The 26555-nt window shown below is 45.4% G+C and overlaps 1 protein-coding gene and 1 long non-coding RNA gene across 8 annotated transcripts in view; one reads left to right on the plus strand and one right to left on the minus strand.

Moving 5' to 3' along the window:
- Positions 1-651: 651 nt before the first annotated feature.
- On the plus strand, positions 652-7321 carry LOC121667592. Its single transcript, XR_006017111.1, has 4 exons — positions 652-1092; positions 1182-1798; positions 6414-6544; positions 7239-7321. It is a non-coding gene; the product is annotated as an uncharacterized LOC121667592 (long non-coding RNA).
- Positions 7322-10512: 3191 nt separating this feature from the next.
- The window catches only part of APLP2 (amyloid beta precursor like protein 2), a 48068-nt gene continuing 32025 nt past the window's right edge, over positions 10513-26555 (minus strand). The window contains exons 7-18 of one of the 7 annotated variants that reach the window (XM_042034406.1): positions 26271-26438; positions 24226-24341; positions 23565-23639; positions 22237-22395; positions 21663-21791; positions 18467-18566; positions 17763-17933; positions 17151-17186; positions 14362-14429; positions 13443-13517; positions 12804-12959; positions 10513-12061 (exon numbers count right to left, since the gene is read on the minus strand). In XM_042034406.1, the coding sequence (XP_041890340.1) occupies positions 11960-12061; positions 12804-12959; positions 13443-13517; positions 14362-14429; positions 17151-17186; positions 17763-17933; positions 18467-18566; positions 21663-21791; positions 22237-22395; positions 23565-23639; positions 24226-24341; positions 26271-26438 (1355 nt within the window). In that variant the 3' untranslated portion in view covers positions 10513-11959. Of the gene's footprint in view, positions 12062-12803; positions 12960-13442; positions 13518-14346; positions 14430-17150; positions 17187-17762; positions 17934-18466; positions 18567-21662; positions 21792-22236; positions 22396-23564; positions 23640-24225; positions 24342-26270; positions 26439-26555 lie in introns of all 7 variants that reach the window. The other 6 variants (XM_042034405.1, XM_042034404.1, XM_042034410.1 and 3 more) reach the window with 6 other exon arrangements.

The raw sequence follows: 26555 nt of genomic DNA on the forward strand, positions 1-26555 counted from the left end.
GCTGGAGATTCATGGTTTGAAGAGGAGTTGAAATTAGCACTTCAAGCACCACTAAAATCTATTTTTTCAGCTTAATTATTATACTTAGCTTCCAAACTTAATGCAATTGCTGTTCAGAGGACAATTGGATTTTCTAGGTCACTCATCTCTTCCAGAACTTATAATATTTCATACTTTTTTTTTTTTTTAATGCATTTCTTGCCTATTAACTCAAGTGATTTAAGAAACAACAGTCAGCAGTACATGGTTTTTTCCTCTATGAGGATGCACAACTTGGATCTCATTCAAGGTTGTGGTGAGGCTGCATCTTGAATAGTGTGTTCAAGTTTGGGTCCCTCACTACAAAGGCATGGTGGTGCTGGAGGTTGTCCAGAGAAGGGAACAGAACTGGAGAAGTGCTACCAAGGAGGGGGAGGTTTTCCAGCTCTGGCTGGAGTAGTTTTTTTGGGAGGCTGGAGGTTCTTGGATGTGCCTGAGTGGTGATCATGAAGTGTTTTGTGGAGAGGAGGCTGCTCCTGCTTGCAGGATGCTCTGGGTTCCAGCAAGAGTTTAACAGTGTAACAGGGGTGATAAATTCATTGTTAATTGTTAATTCATTTCCATGTACTTTGTGAGACTTCAGACCAGCAAACAGTTTGCTGAATGCCTGTGTATAATGAGATGCTCAAATATGATGAATCTTAAGAGTTAGAATGGCAGTATTGAAAAAGATACAATTTTCCCCTAGAGGTATCATCTGTGGAGTCTCATAGTGCTCACATCACTCATCTCTCTCCTGACATGTCTATGAATGTCAGGTAGGCGTTTCTTTTCCCAGCACTGCTTTGAAAATAGATACCAGTGACTATATTTTGTGGGGGGAAATAAAATTTAAAAATCCAGGTGTGCCAATGTGTTTCACCAAACAAATTTCCCTGTTTATTAACCTTAATAATATTTCTTTTCCCTGCAGGCCATGAGGTGGTTCATGCACTGTGTGAGTGCTAAGGCTGGTGTTAGGATGCCTCATCATGCCCAGTTTCTGCTGGTTCTGTGAGGTGTTTCGAGTTCACAAAGAGCATCCTTCTCAGCACAGTGGAGTCTGATGAGATGGTGATTACACATCTTACTGATTTCCAGAAAGCAACTTGGAAACATCTTTCGTGCAGCTGCTAAAATCTGGTGAACCTTTTTTTCCTCAGGACGCCTCAGCAAACCTGAGCTCATCTTTGGAGTCTCCAACTGCAACAGCAGCCAGGCTTCTCTCTGCCCTCTTGCTTCAGTTGAAAGTTGGGTATAAAGAAAGGTTTTTCTAATGCTTAATATCATTATCCAATACTTTCCTCTGGTTGGACTGTGTGTGCTGGGGATATTATTATAATTATATTGGGATCAGCAGTTACTGTGATATTGTGGTGGGGGCCTGAGTTACCTGGATTAAAAGATGAGTTACCTGGATTTGAACAATGAGCTGCCAGCACTACTTGGAAACCCAACTTAAGCCATCAACAGTGCAGCAAAACCTGGAAAAGCTGCTCTCCAGAGCTGGTGCTGGGATGCTGAAAGAACAGCAGTTGCCTCTTTTTCATCTTTCTCTACTGGTGACTTTAATTGCCCCTCATTTCTCAGGGTTATACTGTTGGAAAGTAAAGTACGTAGTTCCTGCATTCATGTGTGAGTGTAGGAGAGAGGTGTTGAGCTTATCAAATAACATAATTTTTACTTGATTTGCAGCATATTTGTGATACATCTGTTCTGCTGACCTGATGTGCTGTCTTACAATGTGCTACCAGTGCTCCACCAGCTGCTCCATCACCTGGTGAGTGCTGTCACTGCCATGAAGGGGTGGGAAAAATGTCCTTTTGTGCTGGGTTTAGGTGGTTCTCTTTTCCCTCTGTGGGCTGCTGGCATCTGATGGACATGGTGCAGCTCTTGTTTCTTCCTTTGTTTCTTCCTCACTGGGAGACTCTATCTGCAACACAATGGACAAAACCCACCTAATTCTGCAATTTATCAGAAAAAAATTCTACCTGGCCAAGCTGTGTCACGGCTCAGGTGGGGGCTGAGTCTTAACTACACCTTGGGCCTCAGCAGTGTCACAGAAAGACACTTAAGTAAATGTGAAATTGATTTAGTTTATCTTGATATTCAAAGTATTTGTCTTAGAATGTGTAATGTTCTACACAGGGCCATAAGTGTGAGTTTGTTGGGTTTTAAAGAGAATTTTAGTTGGATTTAAAAGAAAAAACTCTCAGGGGTTTAAAACAGAGAGTTTTTTAGGTTTAAGAAGTTCTTGTGTTGTGCTGTAGTTCTTCTTTAACTTAATGTTGTATCAAAACATTTTTGTTACGGAAGCCTTTGGAAGGTGGGAGCAGAACAGAGGAGTTGGCCCAAAATCCTTGTCTTTCCTAGGGATTCAATGAAGCATGGAAAACACTCAGCTGCTGGTTTTAATTATTGACTGAAGGAAAACTAAATTACCATGTAGATGTCTGTGTACAGTTTAAGTTTCCTGGTGCTCTGTAGCAAATTCCAGGTAAAATTTAGATTTAAATGGCAAAATAAGGACTGGAGATGCACTTCCCATCTTAACTCCTGGAGGCACAGCTGTAGCAGTTTAATTAATTGATTTAATCAATTGATTAATTATCACTTGAGCACATGGATTACTTGATTGAACTTCTGTAGAAACCAGTTTTATATTTTAGACCAGCTTTAACAGCAGAGCTGGAGCCTCTCAGGCAGCACTGGATGTGTAAACATGACCATAAAGCTCGTTTGTGGTCAAAGAAATTCCTGTTCTTGTTTGGGCAGAGAACGTTTATTCTATGTTTTGTGCTTAATTGGAAGGGGAGAAGCTTCACAATTGAAGATGATTTAGACCAAGTGCACGGGATCTTTGTACAAGCAAAACACAACAGCCTTAAAATACTTTATTTTTACTTTTATTTTTTAAAATTAACTTTTGCTTTACTTTCAATTTTTGCTTTAAGTTTTGCTTTAAGCTTTGCTTACTTTTATTTTCACTTACTGTTATTTGCTTTAATTTTCACCTTTTTATTTTTGCTTTCATTTACACTTATTTTTATTTTCACTTCTACTTTTTATTTTTTAAATATACTTTTAAGACAAAAATAAAAAGTCCAAACACCATCAGCTGCCCCAGACTTGTCCCACCCCAGCCAAACTCCAAACCACTGTCGTTTACTACTGTAAAAATGAAAATTGCAGCCCCCCTCCCCTAGAGTTTATACATTTTTTTAAAAGCCCCCCCCAGTAAAAGATGTAACACACCACCTACCTGGAACTGTGATCCTCTGGTTTATTAGTGTCTTGGTTTGAAAGACAGGTGTCTGCCAAGGAAGGCAGGAGTCTCCCTTGGAATGGAAGAAAATAACAATTGCAACCCCCTTCCCTCCGAGTTATTATAATTTTGAAATCAAGGGGCTTTTAGGCAAAGATGTGGGAAATAGGAATAGCAGTTCTTTACTATTATATATATATAAGCACTCAAACAAACAACAATAACTATGGCAGTAACAGCGAACAATCCCAAACCCAGTGCCAGCCTTCTCGGCTGCCGGGCCCTTTCCCCTCGGGTGCAGTTCCGCTCGCAGCCGGCAGGGGCGCTGGCGGCTCCCGGTGAGCAGGGCAGGTGCGATGGTTCCCCCGCGGCTGCAGGGGGCGCGCCGGAGCGAGCTCGGGGAGCACGCGGCACCGGTGCCCTGGGATCCCGGGAAGGGATGGGACAAAGGCTTCACAAACCCCTGGGCAGCCGATCCCGGGCTCTCAGGAACAGCAGGCTGAAACAGCAGGGACGAGCACAAATCCCGGGTGGCAGACGAGATGTATCAAACTCCGGAGCTGTGGTGGGAACCCCCGGAGGTCGGGGCAGGCAGGGCGAGCGGGGCTACAGAGCAGCGAGGGCTCGAAGCAACGGCGGGGGCAGGGCGGCCGCAGCCCAGCTCCCAGCGGGGCAGGGAAAGGCGGGCTTGGGATCCCGGGGTTTCTCCCATAGAAGGGAGGCAGCCAAAGAAGCAGCCTCTCTCTCTGTCCAGATCCCGAGGACTGACTCCCCACACACCCAGGTGAAAGAGATGCCCCCCCCTCCCTCTGTGGCTGGGTCTTTTGTTTTTCTTAAGCACCCAGCAATTTGTCCCCCTGGCAACATGTATGGGGAAATTCCTTTAAGAGAAAAATAAAACGGGAGGAGAACTAAAACCCCAACAATTAGGCATCCAGAAACACCGAACATCAAAAATTCTGTCAAGTGAGCCAAATTCTAAGCCCTTCATCAGAAAAAAATCACCGATTTCCACGCTGAAGCTCCTTTTTTCAGCAAGATATTCCAAATATACCAGTAAAGTGTTGTGGTGGATGGACACATCCCAAGTTATATATAGTTAATAGATATATAAATAAATATATATTTACATATATGTATAGTCTGTAAAAGTAAAGAACACTTGAGCATCCTCAACTACCCTTGGAAAAATATGAACTGACAGCACAGGAATAAATGCACCATCTAAACTCAGAGTGTGATTCAGAGTGAAAACTGATTCAACATTCACTTCCACAGTTCATTTTGGGCCATTGGAAATTCAAGTATTCTCTGATTTTTCAGGCCTGAAATTAAATTACAAGGACTTTTCTCATCTGTGGCTTGTAGTTCTTGATGCATCACCCTGAAAAAAAATGGATGCTTCAAGTTCAACCCAAAAAGATGGTTTTGGTGTTCACTCTTCAAAGCAAGGAGAAAGCAATTAGGAAAAGGTAAAACAAACAACATTCCCAGAATTATGAGCAGAGAAAGGCACTAAACACATAATCTGTACAGAAAGGATTATTAATTAAGCAACTGGAATAGCTGAAGGCTGGATCTGTGACCAAGCCTTGGGATAGTCCCAGTCTACTTGATTCTCAGGACCTGGAGTGAGCTGTAGTAACTTACTTGTGTCACCAGCAAGGGATAAACCCAAAATTCAGCCCTCAAAAAACCTCAGACTATGGGGTATCCATCCCAGCAGAGAACAGCTGGATCATGACTTTGCCTGCAGTTTATTTCTTTTCCAGCATCCAAATACACGGCCATAAGGAGTGTTTCTTTCCTCATCCCTGCTGAAAACTCATGTCCATTAACTGCATCTTCACAGACAGCACAAAATCTAAAGCAGATGATCTTGTTACAGCCGAAAAAGTGACACCAGAAGATGGCCCAGCAAGGGCTGAGCCCCGGAAAAAGGGCTACACACAGATAAATTTGCCCAGAGGAGGAGAAAAGGATATTTTCTGTGGCCTTCTGTCAAGGTGGAGTAGGGATCCACCTTTAGACATTCTTGACCTCAGATAACAATTCACATAGTTTTTCCTGCCCCAAAACCCATGGATACAAGCAGAAGAGCTGCTGCTGAAAAAGGCAGCATTACATTCGCCCGCCCAGGGACCTGCTCTGACCCAAGCTGGGAGGTCAGTGTGATGCCTTCCAGAAGTCCCTTCCAGCCTTCATTTCTCCAGGAGCCTGCACCAGCTGCAGGATTATGCCCTGCTGAACCACCACACTGGAGAAAACAATTATTCCTCACCTTGCATTTGGAGAGGCCCTGCTCTGTTCTCCACTGCAGGAAGCAGAGGCCCTGGTCAGCACATGGAATAGCCCCTGCCCTCCCCTTCACACACACACCCTGCAAACCCAGGCAGCAACACTAAAAACCCAATCTGAAAGGCCTCTTTTCAACTAGGATGCTCTAAGAACTGGCCCTCTTTGCCAGATGTTCACAAACACACCCTGGAAGCACCAAGCTCAGCTCCAGAATGGCAGGTCTGTGCCAAGTCCCCATCCCAGCAGCCACCCAGGGAGTGGGTGAGATAGCCAATCCCTCTGCTCAGAAGCCTTTACACCACTTTCTCCCTGCAGGTGTTTTCTCTGAAGTGCCTGTGCTTTCAGCTAAAAAGAATAAATCCGCCCTGGCACCATCCAAGAGACCAGAGTTTCCCTCTTTTTTGAGCTTGCCATAGGCAGAGCCCTTCCTCTCAGAGACCCTGCAGGAGGGTACACCAGACAGCTGCTACAATATAATCCATAAGGGATATTAAATCCAAGTCAGGCATCTGCATCTCCCTCACCCCTCACTGACGCTGTCTGGAGCACCAGAACTAGAAGCACCCTCAGCTTCTTTGCTGTCAGAGCAATATGTTTTACAGGGAGAGATTTTTCAGAGCCACACACACATGGGATGAGCAGAAAGGTCAAAGCCAAGAGTAAACACATTCAAAGTCTCAGGTGTTTCACTTCCTGCTGCACAGTCAGGCAGAGAAAAGCCCCTGGTGCACAGGCAGGGACTCAGAGGAGGGAATAGATGTGCTCCCTGCCAGGGAATGTTCCCAGGGAGCAGGTGAGGAGGAGGAAGAAAATCCCTGCTCTCACATGAAAGCAGGTGAGACGCTCCTGAGAAGTTCCTGCCTCCAGAGTGGCCTCCAGCCCAGGCCCAGAGGATGGATTTTGGACCAGCCTGTGTTGCTGAGACTGCAAGGATGTTGAGGATGCCAGGAGGATCATTCACAGGTAACGTGACTCCCCTTGCTCCTTCTGCTCTCACATCCAGGGATCATCTGGGGAAGTCTAAGCATGGAAATGGAACATTGGCTAAGGTCCCTACCTTCCCACAGCACAGCCAGGCTGTGGGACCCAGACCTCCATGAAGCTCTGACATGGGAGGATGAGGAAGCCTTCAGAAAACTGAGATATCCCCAAGCTGTTCCAGTCAGACCCAGAAATTCTGGAAGATTATTAAGTTCCACAGACTCTGGCCCATCATCTCCTCCCCTTAAGGGTCTTTACCCCCTCCCACTGACACACATCACGGCAAGATTCTGGGGAGATGGGAACACTTCCCTCAGGTCCAGCCCCTCCCACCACCTTCAGCCCCACACTCCAAGCACCACAGTCTGTCTGGAGATGGGCCCAGGGAACCTCCCTGATGCCATCCAGAGACTGATAGTATTTAACAACCAGCTTGTTCAGCCCACAGCCTGTTCTCAAATTGCTCTCAGGAACACAGTGCTGCTGGAAATAAAATTCTACATTAACCCATCCTGGCAGGACACACGGAGAGCCTCCAGGCCAGGGGTTAAGTGCTGCTGCTACAAAGCACAGTCTCCACACAGGTCACTGGTAAATACTGCAAAATGCTCACAGTTTTAACCCACTCACTCTTGCAGAACCACATATACATGAATTAAATCCTTGTTTCTCACAGGTGCTGTGCTCAGCAGAATCTTCTCCCCACCTCTGCAGCAAAGCTACCAGTGCCTGTTGGGATAAAAATGTGAATTTACAGAGAGGCACCCAGAAGATTAAGGATGCTCTGACTCCTGCACTGGAGAAACAGCTTTTGAACCTGCTGCCTTACAGCTCCCTGAAGCTTCCATCCCATGCTGCTGCTGATGATCACAGCCAGGTGATCTGCATGTGGTCCCACTGGGACCTGAAAGCAGGAATGGCTCCACTCACCCTCACTTTCCCTACCTTACTCTGCCCTATAAAAAAATGTCTTTTTCTGCTCGTCACTCTTGCCCCTCGCTGTGCACCTCTGGCAGCCTTTGTCACCACCACAAAGCCACTGATGCCACTGACCGAGTTGCACCTGCTCTGGACACCACCCAAATTCGTGTGGTGACACCAACTTTAAGCACCACACTCAGGCTGGACCAAAGGACACCTGCAGCTCTCAAACATCTACCTGAAACACCCCAGGTCAAAGGATTAGGAGGGTTTATGTGCTCCATCAGGTGAATGTCACCTTTTGATGGGGTAAGGGAAAGGCTCTGGGCAGTGCATCACCACCTCCTTGAGGTCCTCATGAGCACCTTTAATCTCTTCTGTTGGCTGGGGCTGAATGATCAAAACCACACTTAACACAAATGTTGCTCTGCACATCAGAGACAAGTAGGGCTGGTAAAATCAATCCACCCACGTTCCATCCACTTGCTCCTGTGCACAGAAGGGGCTTGACATCCATCACTGTGCCCTTGCAGAAGAGCTACAAACAGCTTCAGGAGAAGGGAGACAAACTGACGCAGCATTTCCTCTGCTCAGCATTCCCAAAGGCCCTTCTCAAACATCCTGTTTCCTCACCAGAGCTACACTGCTCCTCTTAAAGAACTTTTTCCTTAAAATCAGTTTTTGGGTTGGAATGCAGCTCTCTACAACACCCTGCTGCACTGTGCTCTGAATCATTTAAGTGTCGTATTGCCATGAAACTGCTGATATTTCCCCAAACTACCCCACAGCCTGCTGGGATCAGCCCCTTTGCTTGCACAGCTGATACCAGGAACACCTGGGACCTGCCTTAGCATCCATCTTCAAGCAGCTACGTTTCAACATGACTTTTCAGAAGCGGTGTGTTGAGCTTTTGATGGGGTACCCTTCTTTCTTGAACCAGGGTAAGAGAGCAGAGGAGGCTGCTGTTCTGCTGAGTTCTTTATTTCATGGTCTCACAGCTTTCTTGAAGGCAGAGTTCAAAGGGGGTTACATGATAAAGGCAGCAGGCAAAAACAGCTGCTTCTTTTTTTATATGCTCTATGCTCTATATGCTCTAGACTCTAGACTCTATACTTTTTCTTGCAGAAGTGTGGATTATATTTGCTAACTGACCAATAAGATTAACACACGATTCTAGTTTTTCTTTTCTTAACCTATCCTGGTCTAATTCTAACAGTCGTAACCCTTACACCAGTGTTACATAGGTATTACACAGATTTGCATGTACAGTTTCTATCAGTTATTGTTTATGTGAACACTCCATCTAAAAAATGTGAACAGTATAATTCTATCTATATTTTGTCTAAAGTAAAGAATTCTATGAAAAGGTAACACTGCTGCAGCAAGAACTGTGTCCAAGGCCTCTGCTACAGCTTTTCAATGTTTAAGGCACTCAGCATATATTTCTACTAAAGTGAAAAATCTATATTTCTATTTCACTTTGGTGTGACTTCATGTATCTCAGCTTGTCCAAAGGTTTTAATTCAACCCCTGTGCTTTGGCTTCCCTCTGGGCCTGAGTCCAGAGGAGCTTTCACTCCAACAGCTGTGGTCAAAATCCATCCTAAAGAATCGATCCCGAGTGCTTGGCAGTCTGTGCCAAAGCATGGAATTAATAGACTTTGATTCCAGCCTGATGTATTTATTTTGCAGGACTAATAGAATTTATCAAAGGAAAAATCTAGTACCCAAATTCAATTCTGGAATTCAATCTGCAGCCTCTGTAATTTGTTTCTCTTGCAGGTCACCCTACCTGAGGGTGCAGTCCAAGAATTGCTTTGGGCTGCAGATATGCTTTGGCATAATTTAAAATAAATTTAGTTTAAAATCCAAACTCTTTCCCAAGTAGCTGTGACAAGCCAACAGACGGCATTTTCTAGGACAGCATCTGGTCTTTCCTTGGTGTCTGAATAATTTAACCAGAATATGGAAGTTCCATATTTAAGGAGCCCATGTTTAAGGAGAAACAGGACATGCAAGTGCTTCCTGTTCAAAATTGCTAAACCTTCTTGTTTCCTCCTCTCCCTCTCTTCCTCCAGACCTATTGGGAACTGCACAAATCAATATGGAGGAAAATTCATTCTGTCTATTGACCTCTAAAACGACATTCAAGTGGCAATGACTCGAGTTTTGGTCATTTCACTGACATGTGAGAGGAGGAATCTGTGCTTGAGGTCACACCTCAAGAAGAATAGAGAGGAATGACACACAGGAGCAGAAACAGCTTTGAGCTTTACAGGCTGTTAGTTTTAGGTGTTCTGGAAGAGACTTAAACCAAACAGTTACTTCCCCTCATAAAACAGCAGCAGCAGCAGCAATACAGTGAACACTAGCCATAATTAGCTGATTCCTGCCCTGGGCTCTATGACTTTATTTATTTCAGATCTGGTCATCCACAAGAAGCATCCACGGAAACTGTGTCACTGTGAGGTCTTTTTCCACATCCTCGTATGTAGGAATTTTAAGATTTCCTGCTGTCCTTCTGCCCAGCCCCAGTCCTGAGGCCTGTGGATGTCACAGGCTCTGAGCATGCAGCCAGCACAGGCTGCAAACCAGGCCCGCCCCTGTGGCTCCCAAGGAAGTGCAGGAGGATGGCCAGGGACAGGAACAGCTTGTCACTGCAGAGAGCCTTGGCTCCGCTCACTCCTACAGGCTGTGCCAGCAGCCACCTGCATCCTGGGAAGGGGAGAACCATGCACAGGATCTTCCACGAGCAGCCAGAGAGAGCAGCAGCCCCAGCTCTCCCCGACCTGCGTTCCAGCAGCTCCTTTAACACCATTCAGGATCCAGGCCCTTGGTTTAGCATCCTGCCTCCTCCTCTCCACAAAGGTCATCAGGATCTGGAAATACCACAAAAGACTCCAGGCATGGTTATACATCAATACCTGTACAGTCCTTCTCACTGCCAGGGAAAGGTCTCGTGGGTTTGGCAGGACATGATGGGAAGAGGGGGAATTAAAGCGAGCCCATGAACAAAGAGAAGAAACTATCTGGAAGTTAAAGTGTTTATTGATGTGTTTAAACTTTGTACATTCCCCACAGACCACACTAAGGAGTTTGCAGGTAAATCTGTGCATAGTGGGAAGAAACACGGAAAGGGGAAGAAAAAATAAAGTCACAGGAAAAATAGAAAAAATACACCACAGGTTACCAGAACCTCCAGATTTAAAAAAGCCGTGAGCATTAACACCAACTATACAAGCATTACAAAGACATGATGGTGAGTGGAACAATGCCCCTTTTGGTCTTCTTGGGGCCTATGCATCCCATTTCCCTTAAAGCAGGCAGCATCCCTTTCCCAACGTGTCACTCTCTTCCCTCCCCAGCTAAGAGAGCTCTGTGTTTGTCAGCTCCCAAGGTCCCAGTTATTGCAGTGGTTTGTCATTTCTGGCCCAACATCACCCAGAGAGATGCAGCGGCTCAAAAACCTGCGGCTCTTAATTACTTACCATGTTGGTGAGGCAGGAGAGCTGGGGAAATTAGAAAGTAGTAGCGAGAGGGGGCTGTTAATGCCAGGTGAGTACTGAAGGAAACTGGCTGAGAACAGAGGATTTCAATTCAATACCAGAACTTCCAACTCTAGAGCAGAACTGAATCTGGAAGGGGAATGTGCAGACCCCAGTATGCACAAACCATGTTCTAACATTCCACTAGAATAACTATAAACAGAGATGCTAGAAGCCTTTTAACTCCTTGCCTCCAGGGAGTCTTGATTCCTAGAGTCCGAGCTGCTAAGCAGCAGGGTGCACACCACTGGCATATGAGGATGGGTTTTTTTCTTTTTTTTTTCTTTTTTTTTTTCTCTTTTTCTCTTTTTTTTCTCGTTATAAGGAATTTTGTTAGTTACCATTCCAAATTGCTTCCTTGCTTATGCTGTAACAGCTCCTATCCCTAAATTAATCTCTTTGCAACTCCCAGTGAAATTCACTTTAAAAAAAAAAAAGGAAAAAAAGAATACTGTTTTATATATAAAAACCAAAATGACTGAAGAGCCACAACTGTCTCCTTTTTCAAGGTGGTTTGGTACAAACGACCCTCAATATACAGGTGGTCTATCAGAAAAAAAAAAATTCAACATTTTCCATTTTTATATATATAGAGCTTGTATCAGACAACAGTACAACAGAACTGGTATTTTTCAGATTATTAAAAAAAAAAAGAAAACTACATCTCAGTCAAATATCTGCAATAGATCCATTTTTCCCATTTAAGGAGATTTATATATCATATTGTTATATTATCATTTCTTCACCCATTTAAAAGAATGGAAATTGCAACTCTACAGTAGTAATTATAGTCTTAATGATCCAGGAGTTCTGAATGTAAGATGAAGTCCTCTTGAAGCAACTGTTGGTCAGTAGTTGATCCAAAACACTGGACCACTTTGGCCCTTCACCCCGCACCTTTTCCTATCAGGGCTACTCTATCTTCATCTCTTTTATATCTGCATCTGCTCCAGGTATTTGTAAGTGGGATTCTCATAGCCATGGTTCTGCATCTTGCTCAGATGCCGCTCCTCGGGGGTGAGCATCGGGTCAACCTTTGGAAAAAACACACGAAACTGGTCAAGGAGAAACTTCCAGGATTGATTCCACAGAACAAGAGGCAGCAGACAAGCACTGAGTGAATACCATGGTGAGCAGTAAACAGGGAAAAAAGGTAAACTGCAAAAAGTAGTTTGTTTACTGAAGTTGCTTGTTCAAGAGCTGATGCCTCTTGCCCACCCAATCCCCTGTGGGGATGGTCTCACAAATCTGTCATTGCTCAGCCAACATTGCAAATCAGGGACCCACTGCTCTCATTAAAGAGGTTGTTATGATCTCCTGCATGGGTGGGGCAAAGGGAAAAGCAGCTTTCTCTGGGCTCCATTAAGTTGTCATTAGAAATGTGCAAGGAAGAAGGAGCTGCTCTTTAGCGTTTGGCCAATCACAACATCTTAATCGTCAATTAGCCAGGGGGACAAATTGCTATGGACTGACTGACTGACTGCCCTGCTAAAGATATTGCCTGAAAAGCTCATTTACTGCTAAATCCTACCCTGAGCCAGCCAGGGAAGCCTAATTGAATCCTAGTGATAAGCAAATGCAGCTATGGAGTGGCAGGTGCCAGCACGGCACAACGGGAACAAGCGGTGATGGTGTCAGCAGGGACAGGGTTAATTCCTACCCAGCCAGGAGCAGAACTGTCCATGGCCTGGAAGCTCCTGCCATCCTCTACCCCCACACACAACATGTGATTCAACACTGACTATTTTCATCCTTGGTTGTGGAGCTCTTTCTCACCTCCACAATTCCATGGCTGATGGTCCCATACTGCCTCTTCCTCAGCATCACCAAGCTGATGACTATAACAGTAGCTATGGCAACTGCAATCACCAAGAGCCCAATAAGGGCACTGCTGCTGAAGCTGAAGTCATCACGGAGGGAATTGTCGTTATCCTGGAGGGAAGAAAACAGAGCAGGCTGAGGAAGAGCAACGAGGGAGATGCACTGCTGAACACAAACCTAAGCCATGGCCACTAGTAAGGTCTTTGACCATCTGTGGTATCGAGCTATGACTGATTATACACTAGACAGTGCATATATTTCATCCTTAAGTATTCCACCCCTAAATATTTCACCTCTAAATATTCCATTGAAAGGATAACGAACACAAAATTCTTTCCCCACTCAGTACCTCTGGACAGGCACTGGCCCACATCACTTCCCTATCCCACAAAACACTTTTGCAGTAGGAGTCAGGTTAGTATCTAACATTTGTTCACTGTTTACATCTTTATGAAGAAGGGCTGTACTGTGTTTCACTGTGCATGAGCCCCCAGAGCAGCATCCAGGCACCAAACCCTGAATTCAGTAAAAATGGGAATCAAAATCCAGCTTTAGGAATTTGCCAGTCCCTGGATTCAGCAGCCACAAACGTACCGGCTCATCCACCAGCCCTCCGACACGCTCCGCGTTGAAAATCATCTCCTTCACATCAAGGGTTTCATCAATTACCTAAAAATGGCCACAAAAGCATTTTATGGAAGGATCCACACAAAACAGGGAGGAGAAGGAAGAGAAAGACGGACAAGAGACCTTTAATGAACACTAGCAAAGGCTCAGGACCACTTACCATCTCTCCCCTGCTCTCAACAGCATGGAATGTTCTCAGCTCTTATACAGCCACCAGAAATAGTATTACAACTAATAACCTCCAGACTACCTCAAACTAAAGCCCCGAAGAAAAAAACAATTTAAAAAATAGGTCCTAACTTTGGACCCAGAATTTCTGTCACATAAGATCTAACCTGTGGCTTTAAAACAGTATTGAAAGGAAACTCAAAACCTCACTTTTTAATTTTTTTAAACCCATGGAACGGAGGCCAAGTGGCTGTCACTAGAACCTAGAGAATTCTTAACACTGTGGGTAGAGACAATTCCTGCTGATTTGCTCACTTTCAGAGGAAGGTGAGGCCTCTCCTGCCATGAAAAGTAAGTGGGAACACAGATGGAACACCCCAGCACTCGGTGTGTTCAGACAGTGAGCTACCTAGTGAAAGTAAAAGGGACATCAAAGGGTCTCTGCTTGGGAAAAACATTCCTAAATCAGAGAATTCTCAGACTGCCAAAGATCTGAAGCTCGATCCTTCCCTCCCCCTCCCACCCTTCTGATGCTAATCAGTATTAAGAGCCTACAATAGTCACCAAACCGACTCCCCCACACCATATGGATAATGAACACACTGACATTTTGTGAGCAGGAACAAGACATGGAAACAAGCCACTGCTATTAATTAGTGTCCAGAGCAGGTTTAGCTTCACAAAATAAATGTGGAGAGCTCACCACATTTTCATCCACCTTGTTCTTGCTGTTAATCACTTTTTCTTCAGCGCCAATCAGCCCATCCAGCTCAGTCATGCCAGAACCTGCACCAGAAGAGCAAGGAGAGCCCATCAGTCCATAAGAACATTTTGGAAGGGTCACCTACTCTGTGTAGAGCTGCCATGGCTCGTGTGTTTAACTGCACAGACTGCTGAATATTGACCTGTCCTCATGCTGCTGTGTCAGAAGGCAGCTCACAAGCTACAGTGACAAATGATTAGGAGGGCTGTTAATGAGGGGAAATGAGGTGGCAATGAGAGGACCAGACAGGACTCATCACCAAAATCAGGCTGAGGTGTCAATCCAGACAAACTGCACTGTTAAGTGCTTCTGTTAGATGGCCCCAGACAAGGTGGAACACACACTGAGTGCAGTGACGTCTGCAGGTGTCACCCCCGGCCACCAACACCCCTCTGTGACCCTGCATGAAGTGGACACACATCCATCTGCCAAAAGCCAGCACACAGGGAATGCTGTCAGCATCACCCATTTTGGTGGGATCAGGCACATCAGCAAGTGCCTCGGGAATGAGAATTCCAAGGTCACCCAGAGTGGCTCTGTAACGAGCTGCTGTCCCGTATCTGGCACAAGCCCAGAAACAATAAATCCCAGGGCAAGGGAGAAGCAGAAAACTACACCAGCCTTTGTACCAGAACATTACTACACCATTTCCAGGCTGGAGCCAGCACTGGCTCAGGAGAAGAATATCAATTAACAGAAGGCTCTGCATAAACTGTTTTGATCCAAAGTGTTTATAAATAGATCAGATCAGTAAGAGAGTCTGAAGCAAACTGCCCTGACCTGACGGCATGTGAGGAGAACACCAGTGTTCCACTGGTGGCAGGGACAATGTAACAACCTGTGAGGCACCAATACAAAAGCAGGACAGTGAAGCCTCAAACCTGCAGTGGGATCTTTCCAATGATGTGGGGCAAGTTCTACTACAGCACTTCAGGCTTTGCTGGTGACTGCAAAACACCCCCTCTGCACAAACTGCTGAGCTTGCAAGGCTCCCAAGACATGTCAACTGCTGGAATTGGCAGCATGGTCTTTGATGAGATGCAAGGAAAGGCTACTTGGCTCCAAGGCAAGTTTTTACAGTGACAAGCTTTTATTGCCTGAAAATGCCACAGAAGTTACATTTCACTATGAAGCATCTCAGGTTTTAGTGCATCACATTTTTCTTCAGAGGCAGTAATCAGATTCCAAGCACAGCCAAGACTGCCAGTCTGACTTCTCACAACTGTCGAAGCAGGTCATGTTATTATGGAAGTCAATGATTGGGATTTTCGGGAGAGACCAGCCACAAATAGTTTGTACAGAACTACTGGGTCAGCTTTTGGCCTGTGGTTGCTTTACTCCAGCCTCAGGAGCCAGCCCAGCAGTCTCCAGGGCTGAGAGTTCAGCTGCTGCACTGAGCTCTGCTACTTGTCTCAGGGTGCTGTACCAAGTAACAGACCCAGTTCTATGTAGCTCAAAGGCACGGTTTAAATTATATACCTCCCAGGGGAAAAAAACAAAAACAAAAGCACACACCTGCACAAACCCCCCCAAATCCAAAACTCCCTCGAAGCCCTCGAGCAATTCAATGGAAAGGGAAGGGAGAGAAGGAACACGTGTAGGACAATCATCGTCCCCAGGTCATCAGAGACTCTTTCATTTACCCAGGCAGGAAGAACTAGCACAAATTTAACATCTTCAAGTCAACAAAGCAGCTGTTCAAAAATTTAATAAATAAAAATCAAACTAAAGTCTGTCCCAATTCTTGCCAGAGCAGTCAGCACACTGAATTGGCTATACTGTTCCACAAGAGGGATGAAGGTGACTTACATTTGTAGAGAAACACAGATAATGAGTATAGTTTCAGGCTATTTAGCCTTCACCGTGTTACAAAACTACGTGTGCTCACATGAAATGGTTATTAGCAAAATCTTTTGCTCTCCTTTGAGATCTACACAGTATATTTGGAACCAAAGGCAGATTAAAGCACTGGGCTTACTCCACACACAGCTCACGTAGCACTACTCTGCAAGAGCCTCCCATTTCTACTCATCTTTCCCTGATTCCATATCAATAACAGAGACATTACTTAATGCTAATATTTCTATGCTTCTCTTAAAGCCCCTTTTTAGCCAGGCACTGAGCTACTGCAGAATTAATCCTGAGCTAAGGGAGAAAAGGAAAACCACACACACTTTGCTGCTATGGAGAGATGCTACATGTGGGAAGGTGATGCCAAGGAAAGCACAAACATGGAGGAGGAATCTCCTGATTTATCTGTCCCGTACTAGCTGCACTCCGTAAGGACATATAGATGGGAAACAGCCTGTGTCCTGAAGAACACTCATTCCTAGTTCAGTGGCATCATGGGGCATCAAGGACAGGTTCCACAAGAGGCAGAAGAGCCTCTGGACTATTCCCCACGAGCACCGCAGGGTTTAATCTGAGAAGTGTCACACATGGAGAGATGCAAAGCACCACTGCAGACACTGGCCAAGGCCACCCTTCCCAAGGGCTAAGAGCCACTCCAGGCACTCCAAGACCCTAGTGAGCCAATCAGGGAGGAACACACACACAATTAGATGCTCAGACTAGTCGGCTTCTTTGACACTAGGCCTAAACAAGCAAAAGTGAACATTACTGACCTAAGCGAAAGCACAGAAATGAAAATCAAGGTGAGTATGGAACTAAAATGAAGCTATCAAACACACTGAGGAGGTAGGAGAGTGATTGAAAGCACTGTGAGGGAGCAGCTTAGAACCAACCTTTTTTCATTGGATGGTACAAATCCGGCTGAGGATCTAGCAGGAGGGAAAACAAAAACAAAAATAGCAGAGAAAGGAGATTAAGAGAGAAAGGAAAAAAGCCTTGTGCATGATTTCTGACTCAGACCCTGGGAAAAGCTTTTAGTCTACAGCTTTAAGCTCAGGACTTTGTTCAAGCATTTTAAAAATAAATACACACGCACACACCAGCTGTCAACACCCAATGATACAAAAAAAATAGATATATGTATTAAAAAAAAAAAAAGGGAATTCCTGCAGCCCTGCAGCAGGTCACAGCACAAAGATTTAACATTACACAAGAATGTTTTTGTTAAAGACTGAAAATTAATTCCAGAGTCAAGACACGCTGTAAAAACTTAACACTCGCTGCAAAATGAAAAAAGAGGACAATTTTGCAAAGAGAAGAATTAGAAAATCAAGAGAGCAGCACAGCAGACATTCCTCACAGCACTGCTTCTCCAGTGAGTGAGGGGTCCTGTCAGGGCAACTGCTTTACTCTACATCACCCAAAGGGATGGAGCTTTCTCTGTTCCAGCTGAGCCTACTGTCTAAGGAAAACCACCAGTGAACCCCATGTTCAGCTCCACATACCTTCACTTTCAGGCAAGGCTGGGAAGGTTTTCACCTGGAACGGGCGGAAAGGTTTGCCATCCAAGGGAATTTCTTCACTCTCCTCAGAGCTCACTCTGACATCCACCTGGGACTCAGAAATGGAGGATGTGAACTGATCCATGTCTGCACGCTGCTCCTGAAGCAGCTCATCTGAAAGGAATAAGAGGAATTATTACACAAACCGCATGAAACCTGGCAGGGACAGAGAGGGGCAGATGGTTTGAACCAGGCTGAGGCAGGGCTGCAGGGGAGCACTGCTCAGGGATGCCAGGTTATTTTATTTTGCATATCTCATCTGGAATTCTCAGTAAAGGCATTGGTTAGAAATACATTCAAATAAGGGCCAAGAGGTTTGATGTGGCAAGAGGTTTTGGCAAGATGGGATTAAACTATAAAGGGAGAAAGCATCTGGGGGTTTTTTACAGATCTTTTTAATCTCCCTTAGAGAGACAGCTTTGCTATTCTGAACACTGTTGATTTTTTTTAAATGGACAGCTAAAATTCTTGGGAACAAGCTATTCTGACTGGTTGTTTTGTAACATCCAGAGAGTACCTTCCCTGACCCCAAGCACTTGTTGTCGAGGGCACCCCCTCAAAGGAGATAGCAATCTTTTGGGAGCTCAGTGGATATAAAAACTTGGGAGTCTTAACACAGCAGCATAGGGGCTGGCACACACACTCACCAATCTCATCCTGGATTTCTTCAGCCACATATGGCACCTTGTAGAGCAGAGACAAGCTTTGATTCATCCGCTCCTCAATCACATGAAGATGTGTCATCACCTGCAGATGTACAAGAGTGTGTTGGAGTGAGCAAAGACTGTCAGTCACTTCACAGTACCAGTTCTTTCCTTGCTCAATAAAATGTCTATTACTGGGGGATCTGCCATGGCAATAGAGCAATAGGGGACACAGATCCATCCAGTCCAATGGACGGACTGAGGCTCTCACGCTTCACTGGAACTGGCTGTCTGTACACAGTGTATCAGGAGTTTGGGAAACGTTGGGAGTGAGAGAGGATTCAGCTGACTTTCACTGTAACCAGCTCTCCACTGGAAACACTCAAATGCCACCAAAGCTGGTATTTCCCATACATAGTCATAATTCATCTCCTGCAGCAGCTACAAGTGAGTGCTTTATTAAATGGATTATCATTCCTGACTGTTAGAAAAGATACAGGCAAAAGGAGCAGACAGGGTATTTTATCAGCTCTGGTTTCAGAACAAAGGTGCCTTTCAAACCAACTGTGGCATTACATTTGTCCTACACCCACTCACTGGCAGCAGTGTTCTGTAGATACAAAAATGCTGCTAGCAAGGATTTTCTTGCTATTTTCTAAGTCCATGAGAGACTTTTCTCTCTCACAGAAGAGGTAGCAGAGTTATGTAAACAACCAAGCCACCTGCAACCTTGAAAAGTCTTGTTTATAGTACAGTAGAAAAATATTTTGACAATGGATGTTTTAGGATTTTAGCCAATCACCCCAAGGGGTGGCTGGTCCTTTGTCCAATTAGACTATGAAGAAAAAAAGTCTATAAAAGAGTTTGTAAAATAATTAAATAAATCAATCTTGCTGCACAATTCCTGCCTGCTGGATCTCTCTCCTCTCCTCCCTATGGCTGCGGGACACGGTGATACACCCTAGGGCCCAGGCCTGCGGTAATATTTGCTGCAGTAATAGTGTTCTCCCTTCCTTTGAGAAATACATTCAAGCTCTGGGCAAGCTCAAATCACTCCTCCCAAGCACATTAAATCCAGCGGTGAAGTCAGGCCTGACCTGAAGAGGGTGCTGCACAATCAGGGATCATGGAGAGCAAGGAAAATATTTATATGGATGGCCAAACATTGCAAAAAGCTAGAGAGTCAGATGGACCTGTTTCACAGTCTGATGTGTGCCTGACCTCTAAGAGCAAGGATGAAAACAATTTAATTTTGCATGTGGCAGCTTGTCAATCAAGGGAATCGACTGAGGAGCCTAAAGTACCTCTGAAAAGTAAAGGGAATGGAAATTGAACAGTACCACCCACATCCCTCGCATGCTGATTTCTTGACACTGCAGCCTTCAGAATGAATTAAGGACTGTTTCAGGTTTAGCTTAAGAACACAGTTCACACACTCCCTCCTGGGCTGTGGCAGCAGCAGAACAAAGCACTGGGCCAGACTGTGCTTGATGTGTCTGAAAACATGAACGTGAATTCCACATGGAGAGCCAAGCACCATCATAACCACCATAGTTGCCACCACTCCTCCTGGGGACGTGCAACTTAACAAGAACCCCACAGGCAGTGGGAGACGAGGAGACATGAGGTGAAGGTTCACTGCCAGCACCCAGAAACAAGGTGGAACCCCATGGAATCTGCCACCTCCCAGATGATGTTTGCTTCTGGAAAATCACTGCGCCACCACTCTGCTCCTCACCAGAGGTGACAGCAACAGGCTCCAGTCCCTGTCTGTGGATACAAAAATGCTGCTAGCAAGGATTTTCTTGCTATTTTCTAAGCCCGTGAGAAGACTTTTCTCTCTCACAGAAGAGGCAGCAGAGTTATGTAAACAACCAAGCCACCTGCAACCTTGAAAAGTCTTGGTTATGGTACAGTAGAAAAATATTTTGACAATGGATGTTTTAGGATTTTAGCCAATCACCCCAAGGGGTGGCTGGTCCTTTGTCCAATTAGACTATGAAGAAAAAAGTCTATAAAAGAGTTTGTAAAATAAATAAATAAATCAATCTTGCTGCACAATTCCTGCCTGCTGGATCTTCTCTCCTCCTCCTCCCTACGGCTGCAGGACACGGTGATATAGCCTAGGGCATTTTTTAATACCTGTCCTACTGTTAACCCAGGATATTTCCACCTCCCGGTATACAGTTTTTTATGCATTTTTTTTTCTCAGTGCCTATTTCTTCCTCTTGGCAGCACTGGATGCGCTCCACTGCACTGTCTCCCTACAGCTCTCCATTCTTTCTTCTTCTTGCTTATCTTTCGTGCATTGCAGAATTCAAAGACACTCCAAAGCAGCACACCAACCACAAACTGGGACGAGGAAAACATTCCTAAAGCTGCAACTGGACAGTGAGTTCTCTCTGAACCTGAGAAAGGGCACAGTCTTCCAAACAATGTTCAAATGCCATTCTTGATTTGAATTTTCCATCAGTTGGGCCTTTCAGCACATCTTTCCCCATTTTAAAACCAGTGAAAACAAGTATCAGGACATAATTCCAAAACTTTGCAGAGTATCTGCAAGTCCTCTTACAAGTACAATGGCCAGGTCTGAAGTAGCATATTCACATGCACTACCCAGCAGAAAGAAAAGGATTTTCTGGCTGCTCAGAAGTAAAATACAGTGCAATGTTACAACATAAACTCATCAAAAACAGACTTTCTGATAAAGCAAATGACAATGATCAAGTGCTTGGAAAGGGTTACAAATTATACTTTGGAAACCGGGCAGTAACCCTGCAGAGGCACAAGAGAATTCCCACAAACCCCAAATACAGGCACTATGAAGAACAAGCCTACAGAAAGAAACACGTAGACACTTGGCAGAAGTGAAGTCTGTTCAAGATAACCAAGTCCCCAGCAAATAATCTCAGGGGTGCTTGATAAAAGGAAACACAGAACTGATACTGACCTAGTTCTAAACCTCTCAACTTCTTAGTGTGACTACAATGTATAAATCAGAGTTTCAATTCTTAATACTGAGTCAGGCACCAAGGGAAACCCTGCAGGGAGTGTATCTGGTGACAGCAAGCAAGCACAGGGAGAGACAGAGAGCTCCACAAGGATGAAGGTGCTGTAGTACCCAGCAACGCACAGCTTCCAGAGCCTCCAACAGCCAGGGCTGGGAAACAATGGCTCCCTTGACAGAAACCCCTCATACCTGGGATTTCATCTGCGCAGCCTTCTCCGGATCCACTGCCAGGACGTGCTGGTAGTGGCGGATGGTGTGCAGCCGGTCCTTGTTCTCGGCACGGACATAGCGCTTCAGGGCCTGCAGGATGCGGTGGGGCTGCAGGGTGGCAGCAGGAACAGGTCAAACCACTGGAGTCAACCCAAACCCGCAGCAGAAAACAGCACTTCAGGTGGGAGCCTACTTTGGTGCTGGACAGATCTGTCACCTGCACTCACCCCCAGACATTTTTTTTCTTTTAATTAAGCCTGTTTGACTCAGAACACTTAATTTTAAGTCTGTATGACTCAGAACACCACACCTTATGAACTGTGCCTTATGGACACCAAACAAAGCAGACGTTTTTTTCCCCAGGCAGGAAGGAGACAGAGTCAATTACAGACCCACTGCTAAGTCTGCAGCACCAACTTCCACAATACAGAAGCTTTTCTAGGAACCAACTCCCAGTTTCTGCAAGTCACAGGCAATGTTCTCACCAAGACATTCCCACCTGCCATCCTACCCAGTGCTATCCTACTGGACAAAGTGTTGGGAAGAAACTCACCCGTGGTGGGTCAGCCTGCAAGGCAGCCAGGTAGTTCTCCAGGGCAATGCGACGGCGATCGTTCAGCATGGCTTCCACACGAGCCAGGTGAGTCTCCACCAGCTGCTGCTTCTCACTCGCTGCTTCTTTCTCCAGAGATTTCACCATGGCCTGGAAGTGCTAGAGCAAAGAAAGTAATCTGTGTGAAATGCACCATGTGACCAACAACTCCTGTAACCCTTTAGAACTAACAAAGACTGTCAAACTCTATATGCAACCCATTTATAGTTAGGAGAGAAAGGCATGGAGAAATGCTGATGCAGATTTCATCTCTGCAAATTCAGTGGTGACAATATGCCTTCTGAACTTCCCTCAGAAGCCATTTCAAAGGTCTGAAGAGGGAAAATGACCTTGCACATAAAGCCCATGTTGGGGTTGGGAGATCCAGGCTGTGCTGAACAACTGACACAATATTAACTCTTGCCCTTGACCCTGCAATATGAAAACAGGATTGATCCCTTCAGCCTGGAGCCATTAATTTGAATTTGCAAAAGTTTACAAAGGTATTGCATAGGGAATTTTCCATCCACATGCCTTCAGATCAAATCTCTCTCTAGTCTTTTAGAAAGGTCATAACCCTCATCTCCAAACAAACCAGAATAGTCCAGTAAGTGTTGTGTTTCGACAGAGATAATGACAAATTCTTGGATTTGCACATAGTTCCAAACAATGATTTATATTAAAAAAATGCAGAGAGAAAACTGTGTTCCAGGATAAAATCCAAAGTGGGCTTAAAAGCTGGAGTCAGTCACTTATTTGGATATTGGTTTGAGAGAAATTCACAGAGTTGTCAATGCCAGAAGAGCCTTCCTCTAATGATCCCACACTGCGAATATCCCTGATTAACTTCACAGTCCAACTGAACTCTCCTCGTAAGGCACAAGATTGGCATTTTGGCAGCACACCAGCTTTATCTGCTGTCTAAGCAGTTCTCACTAAGTCTGCCCGAGCAGGAAATGTGTACCCAGAGAGCCAGGGCTGACTCTGAACCAGGCTCTGAGGCCAGCGGTCAGTGCAAAACAGGCCAAAGGTCTGGAATTACAATATGGCTCTGCTGTTGCTACGCTTGAGGGGTGAGATCACTTTCTACTAGTGTGTCTAGGAAAGGACCTGGCATAGTATCAGATCATCTCCAGTTTTAAGAACAAAGCAAGCAATTGAATCAAACCTCCTCTACAAAGCTGCTGTTGACAGAGCAGGAAGGCTGTTCTTGCATCTCAGCTGTCTTTTGGCTCTGATTATTGCAATCTCTCTCAGTAACTTTCCTCTTTAGGTCCTTCCATTCTTACCTGGATCAGAGTCTGCCTTTCTGCCTTGGGGAGATTTACAGCCTGGTGCTCTGCCTCCTCCCATTCTTTTTTCACCTGGACAGGAAAAGGACAGAACACATGAACAAGACACAAATTTGTATCTCATCTTTATGAGCTGATTTGCCTTCACAGGCAGATCCTAGCACAGCCTGGCTTTTTTAAGGCACAAAAGAGCTCTTGTGGGGTTTAAACCTAGCACTTAATCCCTCTGAGCAACAAGCCAAGCTTTGCAGAATCCCAGAAGGGTTTGGGCTGGAAGGGACCTTAAAACTCATCTTGTTCCACTCCCTGCCATGGGCAGGGGACACCTTCTATTAGACCAGATGGCTCCAAGCCCTGTCCAACCTGGCCTTAGACACTTTCAGGTATGAGGAATCCACAGCCTCTCTGGGCGACTTGTGCCAGGACTTCAGCACCCTCTGAGTGAAGAATTTCTTCCCAGCATCTAACCTAATTCCTCTCTCCCAACACTGGAGAAATAAAAAACTGACTGCCATGGTGTGGTCATACTGAAAGAAACACAGAGAAGGCTGGAAATTGGAAAGCAAGTCACTTCACCACCGATTTTTCCAGTAAGACAGGGGCAGCAAGCCGACACATGAACAACCGCCCAGCACAAAGCCTGAAGACTGACACTCACCCGGTCCATGCGGTTGTGGTGCCTGACCTCCAGCTGCTCCTTGGCCTTCTGGAAGCGGGCATGCTCGTTGTCATCAGCAGGGGTTTCAAAGTAGACATCCACATCATCAGTTGGCACTGCATGAAGAGAGAAGGGTAAGCAGAGCATCAGAAACCCGCGATGCTGGATTGCAGAGGGCAGGGAGAGGAATCTCCATGCCTGCCTCATTAATAGCCTGGCGAGCTGAGCCTACTGAACCGCCACCTTCCAGAGTCCCTTTTGGAATCTTTATGGTGCCAATTTTCTGTCCAACATCAGCTCCATCAGCCCAAATGGCAGCGATGACCACACCTCCCAGCACTGTAGCACTCAGCTCCAGAAACACAGTGGCAGGATAAAGAATTCCTTTTCCCTTCCCTTCCACATTGGCTTTGGATGGTTTAAGTGACATTCTGTGCACTAGCTGTTCGCTGACAAGCTGGCTCCAGACATCATTAATATGATTAGGGAGCCTGACAATAAATCTGCACAAAACCAGCATTTTACACTTCAAACCTACCTTTCCTACCAGATGCACCATGCAGGACTTGCAGGCAATGATATTAGACGAGACAGCGACAGAAGGAGGCTGAGTGTGACAAAGTGACTCGTCCAATACACTGGACGGTTTGGAACTTCAAGACATCCAAATTCGACAAGGGGAAAAACAAAATTTCAGAACTGATAAACTTCAAGCATCTGCAGAATCCACATCAGGGGCTCTGTATTCTATACACTGCAGTTCAGGACGTGCTGAACACGTTCCTTTGCCACAGTTTTAGAAACTACACATCCCAGAGCCTTTCTGAAAGATCTGTGGCAAACATGATGCTCTCCGTTGTTGCCCTTTGCCTGAGGGAGGGCCCAAAGGGACAGTTAAGGCAACCTCTCATCCATATTAGTTATTTGGGTGGAAAAAACCTCTAACACATCATTAAAGACAGCATGCTTCATAAAAAAATTACCTGGCACTTCAGCATGAACACTGGGTAAGGGTTTAGCATGCACTGCATCTACCAACCTTCCCTCTAACTAGGGGAAAATAATGACAACATACAACACAGGCACTATTGTTGCGTGCAAGGGACAATGTCATATCAGTCCCATATTCTTGGTCTGCTCCTGGCATTTCTGAACCAGGCTTGGACACAGAGAACTCTCTTCCCAGCCCCAAATCTTTCTGTAACAGGACAAACTTTTGTACAAAAAGCTCCTGACATCCACATCTTTTCTTTCACTGCCTCAGTTAGAATAGCCCAATCTAAAGCACTTGCATGAAGCACATTTTGTAAACAGGATTATGGCTGTATAGTCAGGCTGCCAAGCCCCAGATAACACAAAAAGCCTTTCAAAAGGCTTTAATGGTAGCTGAAGTGGAAGTGCTGGAGTTCAACAATAAGATTAATAAGGAGGCTAAAATGGTTTTGGTAGTTTTATCATCTGACATAAAAGCCAGTTGAAATTGGTGCCAAAAACCTTAAGCACTCAAAAACACAGGGATTGAGTTGTGATTCGTATTTCATACCAAGCTAGAAATGGAAATCTGAATTCTATACTACTTGTTCGATGTTTTCCAAAATTAAAATAGCAAGAAAATGCCTACTATCAGGAGAACAGCACAGTCTGCTTTTCAGAACCCACTGTCCAACATATGCATGGTAACATGACTGGGGAACACAAAGGCTTCCTTACGTATATTTTGATTAAAAGGCCAGTGAGGCAAGAGGTCAGAGACAGCCCCTGGTCCTTGCTGTAGATCTGGAAGAGGACAGCTGAGCCCTCAGCAAGAGCTGCAAGTCACCAGGGAGCACAGACAGCATATCATGAGAGCCACTTTCCCCAGGAACAACCACCCTACAGACCTAGGGAAGTGGAGACAGGAGGAGACTGCTGCAAAGGGACAGACACCAGAACCAAAGGGATAAGCTACAGACAGGTCCTCTATTGCCCAAGGCAAGGAGGAGGAGACACCACACGCCAGACAGACAGTGGCCAGCTGCAAAAGGCCAGTGGGAGGCAGGACTTACTCATCTTTTTACACACAGCCATACAATACTCCTCTGACTCAAAATTGTTCCTGTTGCCTCCGCAGCCTCCATATATAAAGCGAATGCATTTTCTCTTGTTAGGATCGAAGTACCAACGAGGCATCACAGCCCGGCAGGGCCCTGTCATGGCCTCCTGGGAGCAGACAGCTGTGTGGAGATGGGTGAGAACATGAGCTGGTGAGGAGCACAGGCCTTGCCGAGCGATTTACATGATGCAGAGGTGGCTCTACTTCACCCCTTCCTCTGAGGCACCAGCCTCAGCAT

This window comes from Corvus kubaryi, unplaced genomic scaffold, assembly GCF_017639235.1.
Source record: "Corvus kubaryi isolate FWS band 111438036 unplaced genomic scaffold, C.kubaryi_AGA036_p1.0 37367, whole genome shotgun sequence".
In the NCBI taxonomy this organism is placed as follows: Eukaryota; Metazoa; Chordata; class Aves; order Passeriformes; family Corvidae; genus Corvus; species Corvus kubaryi.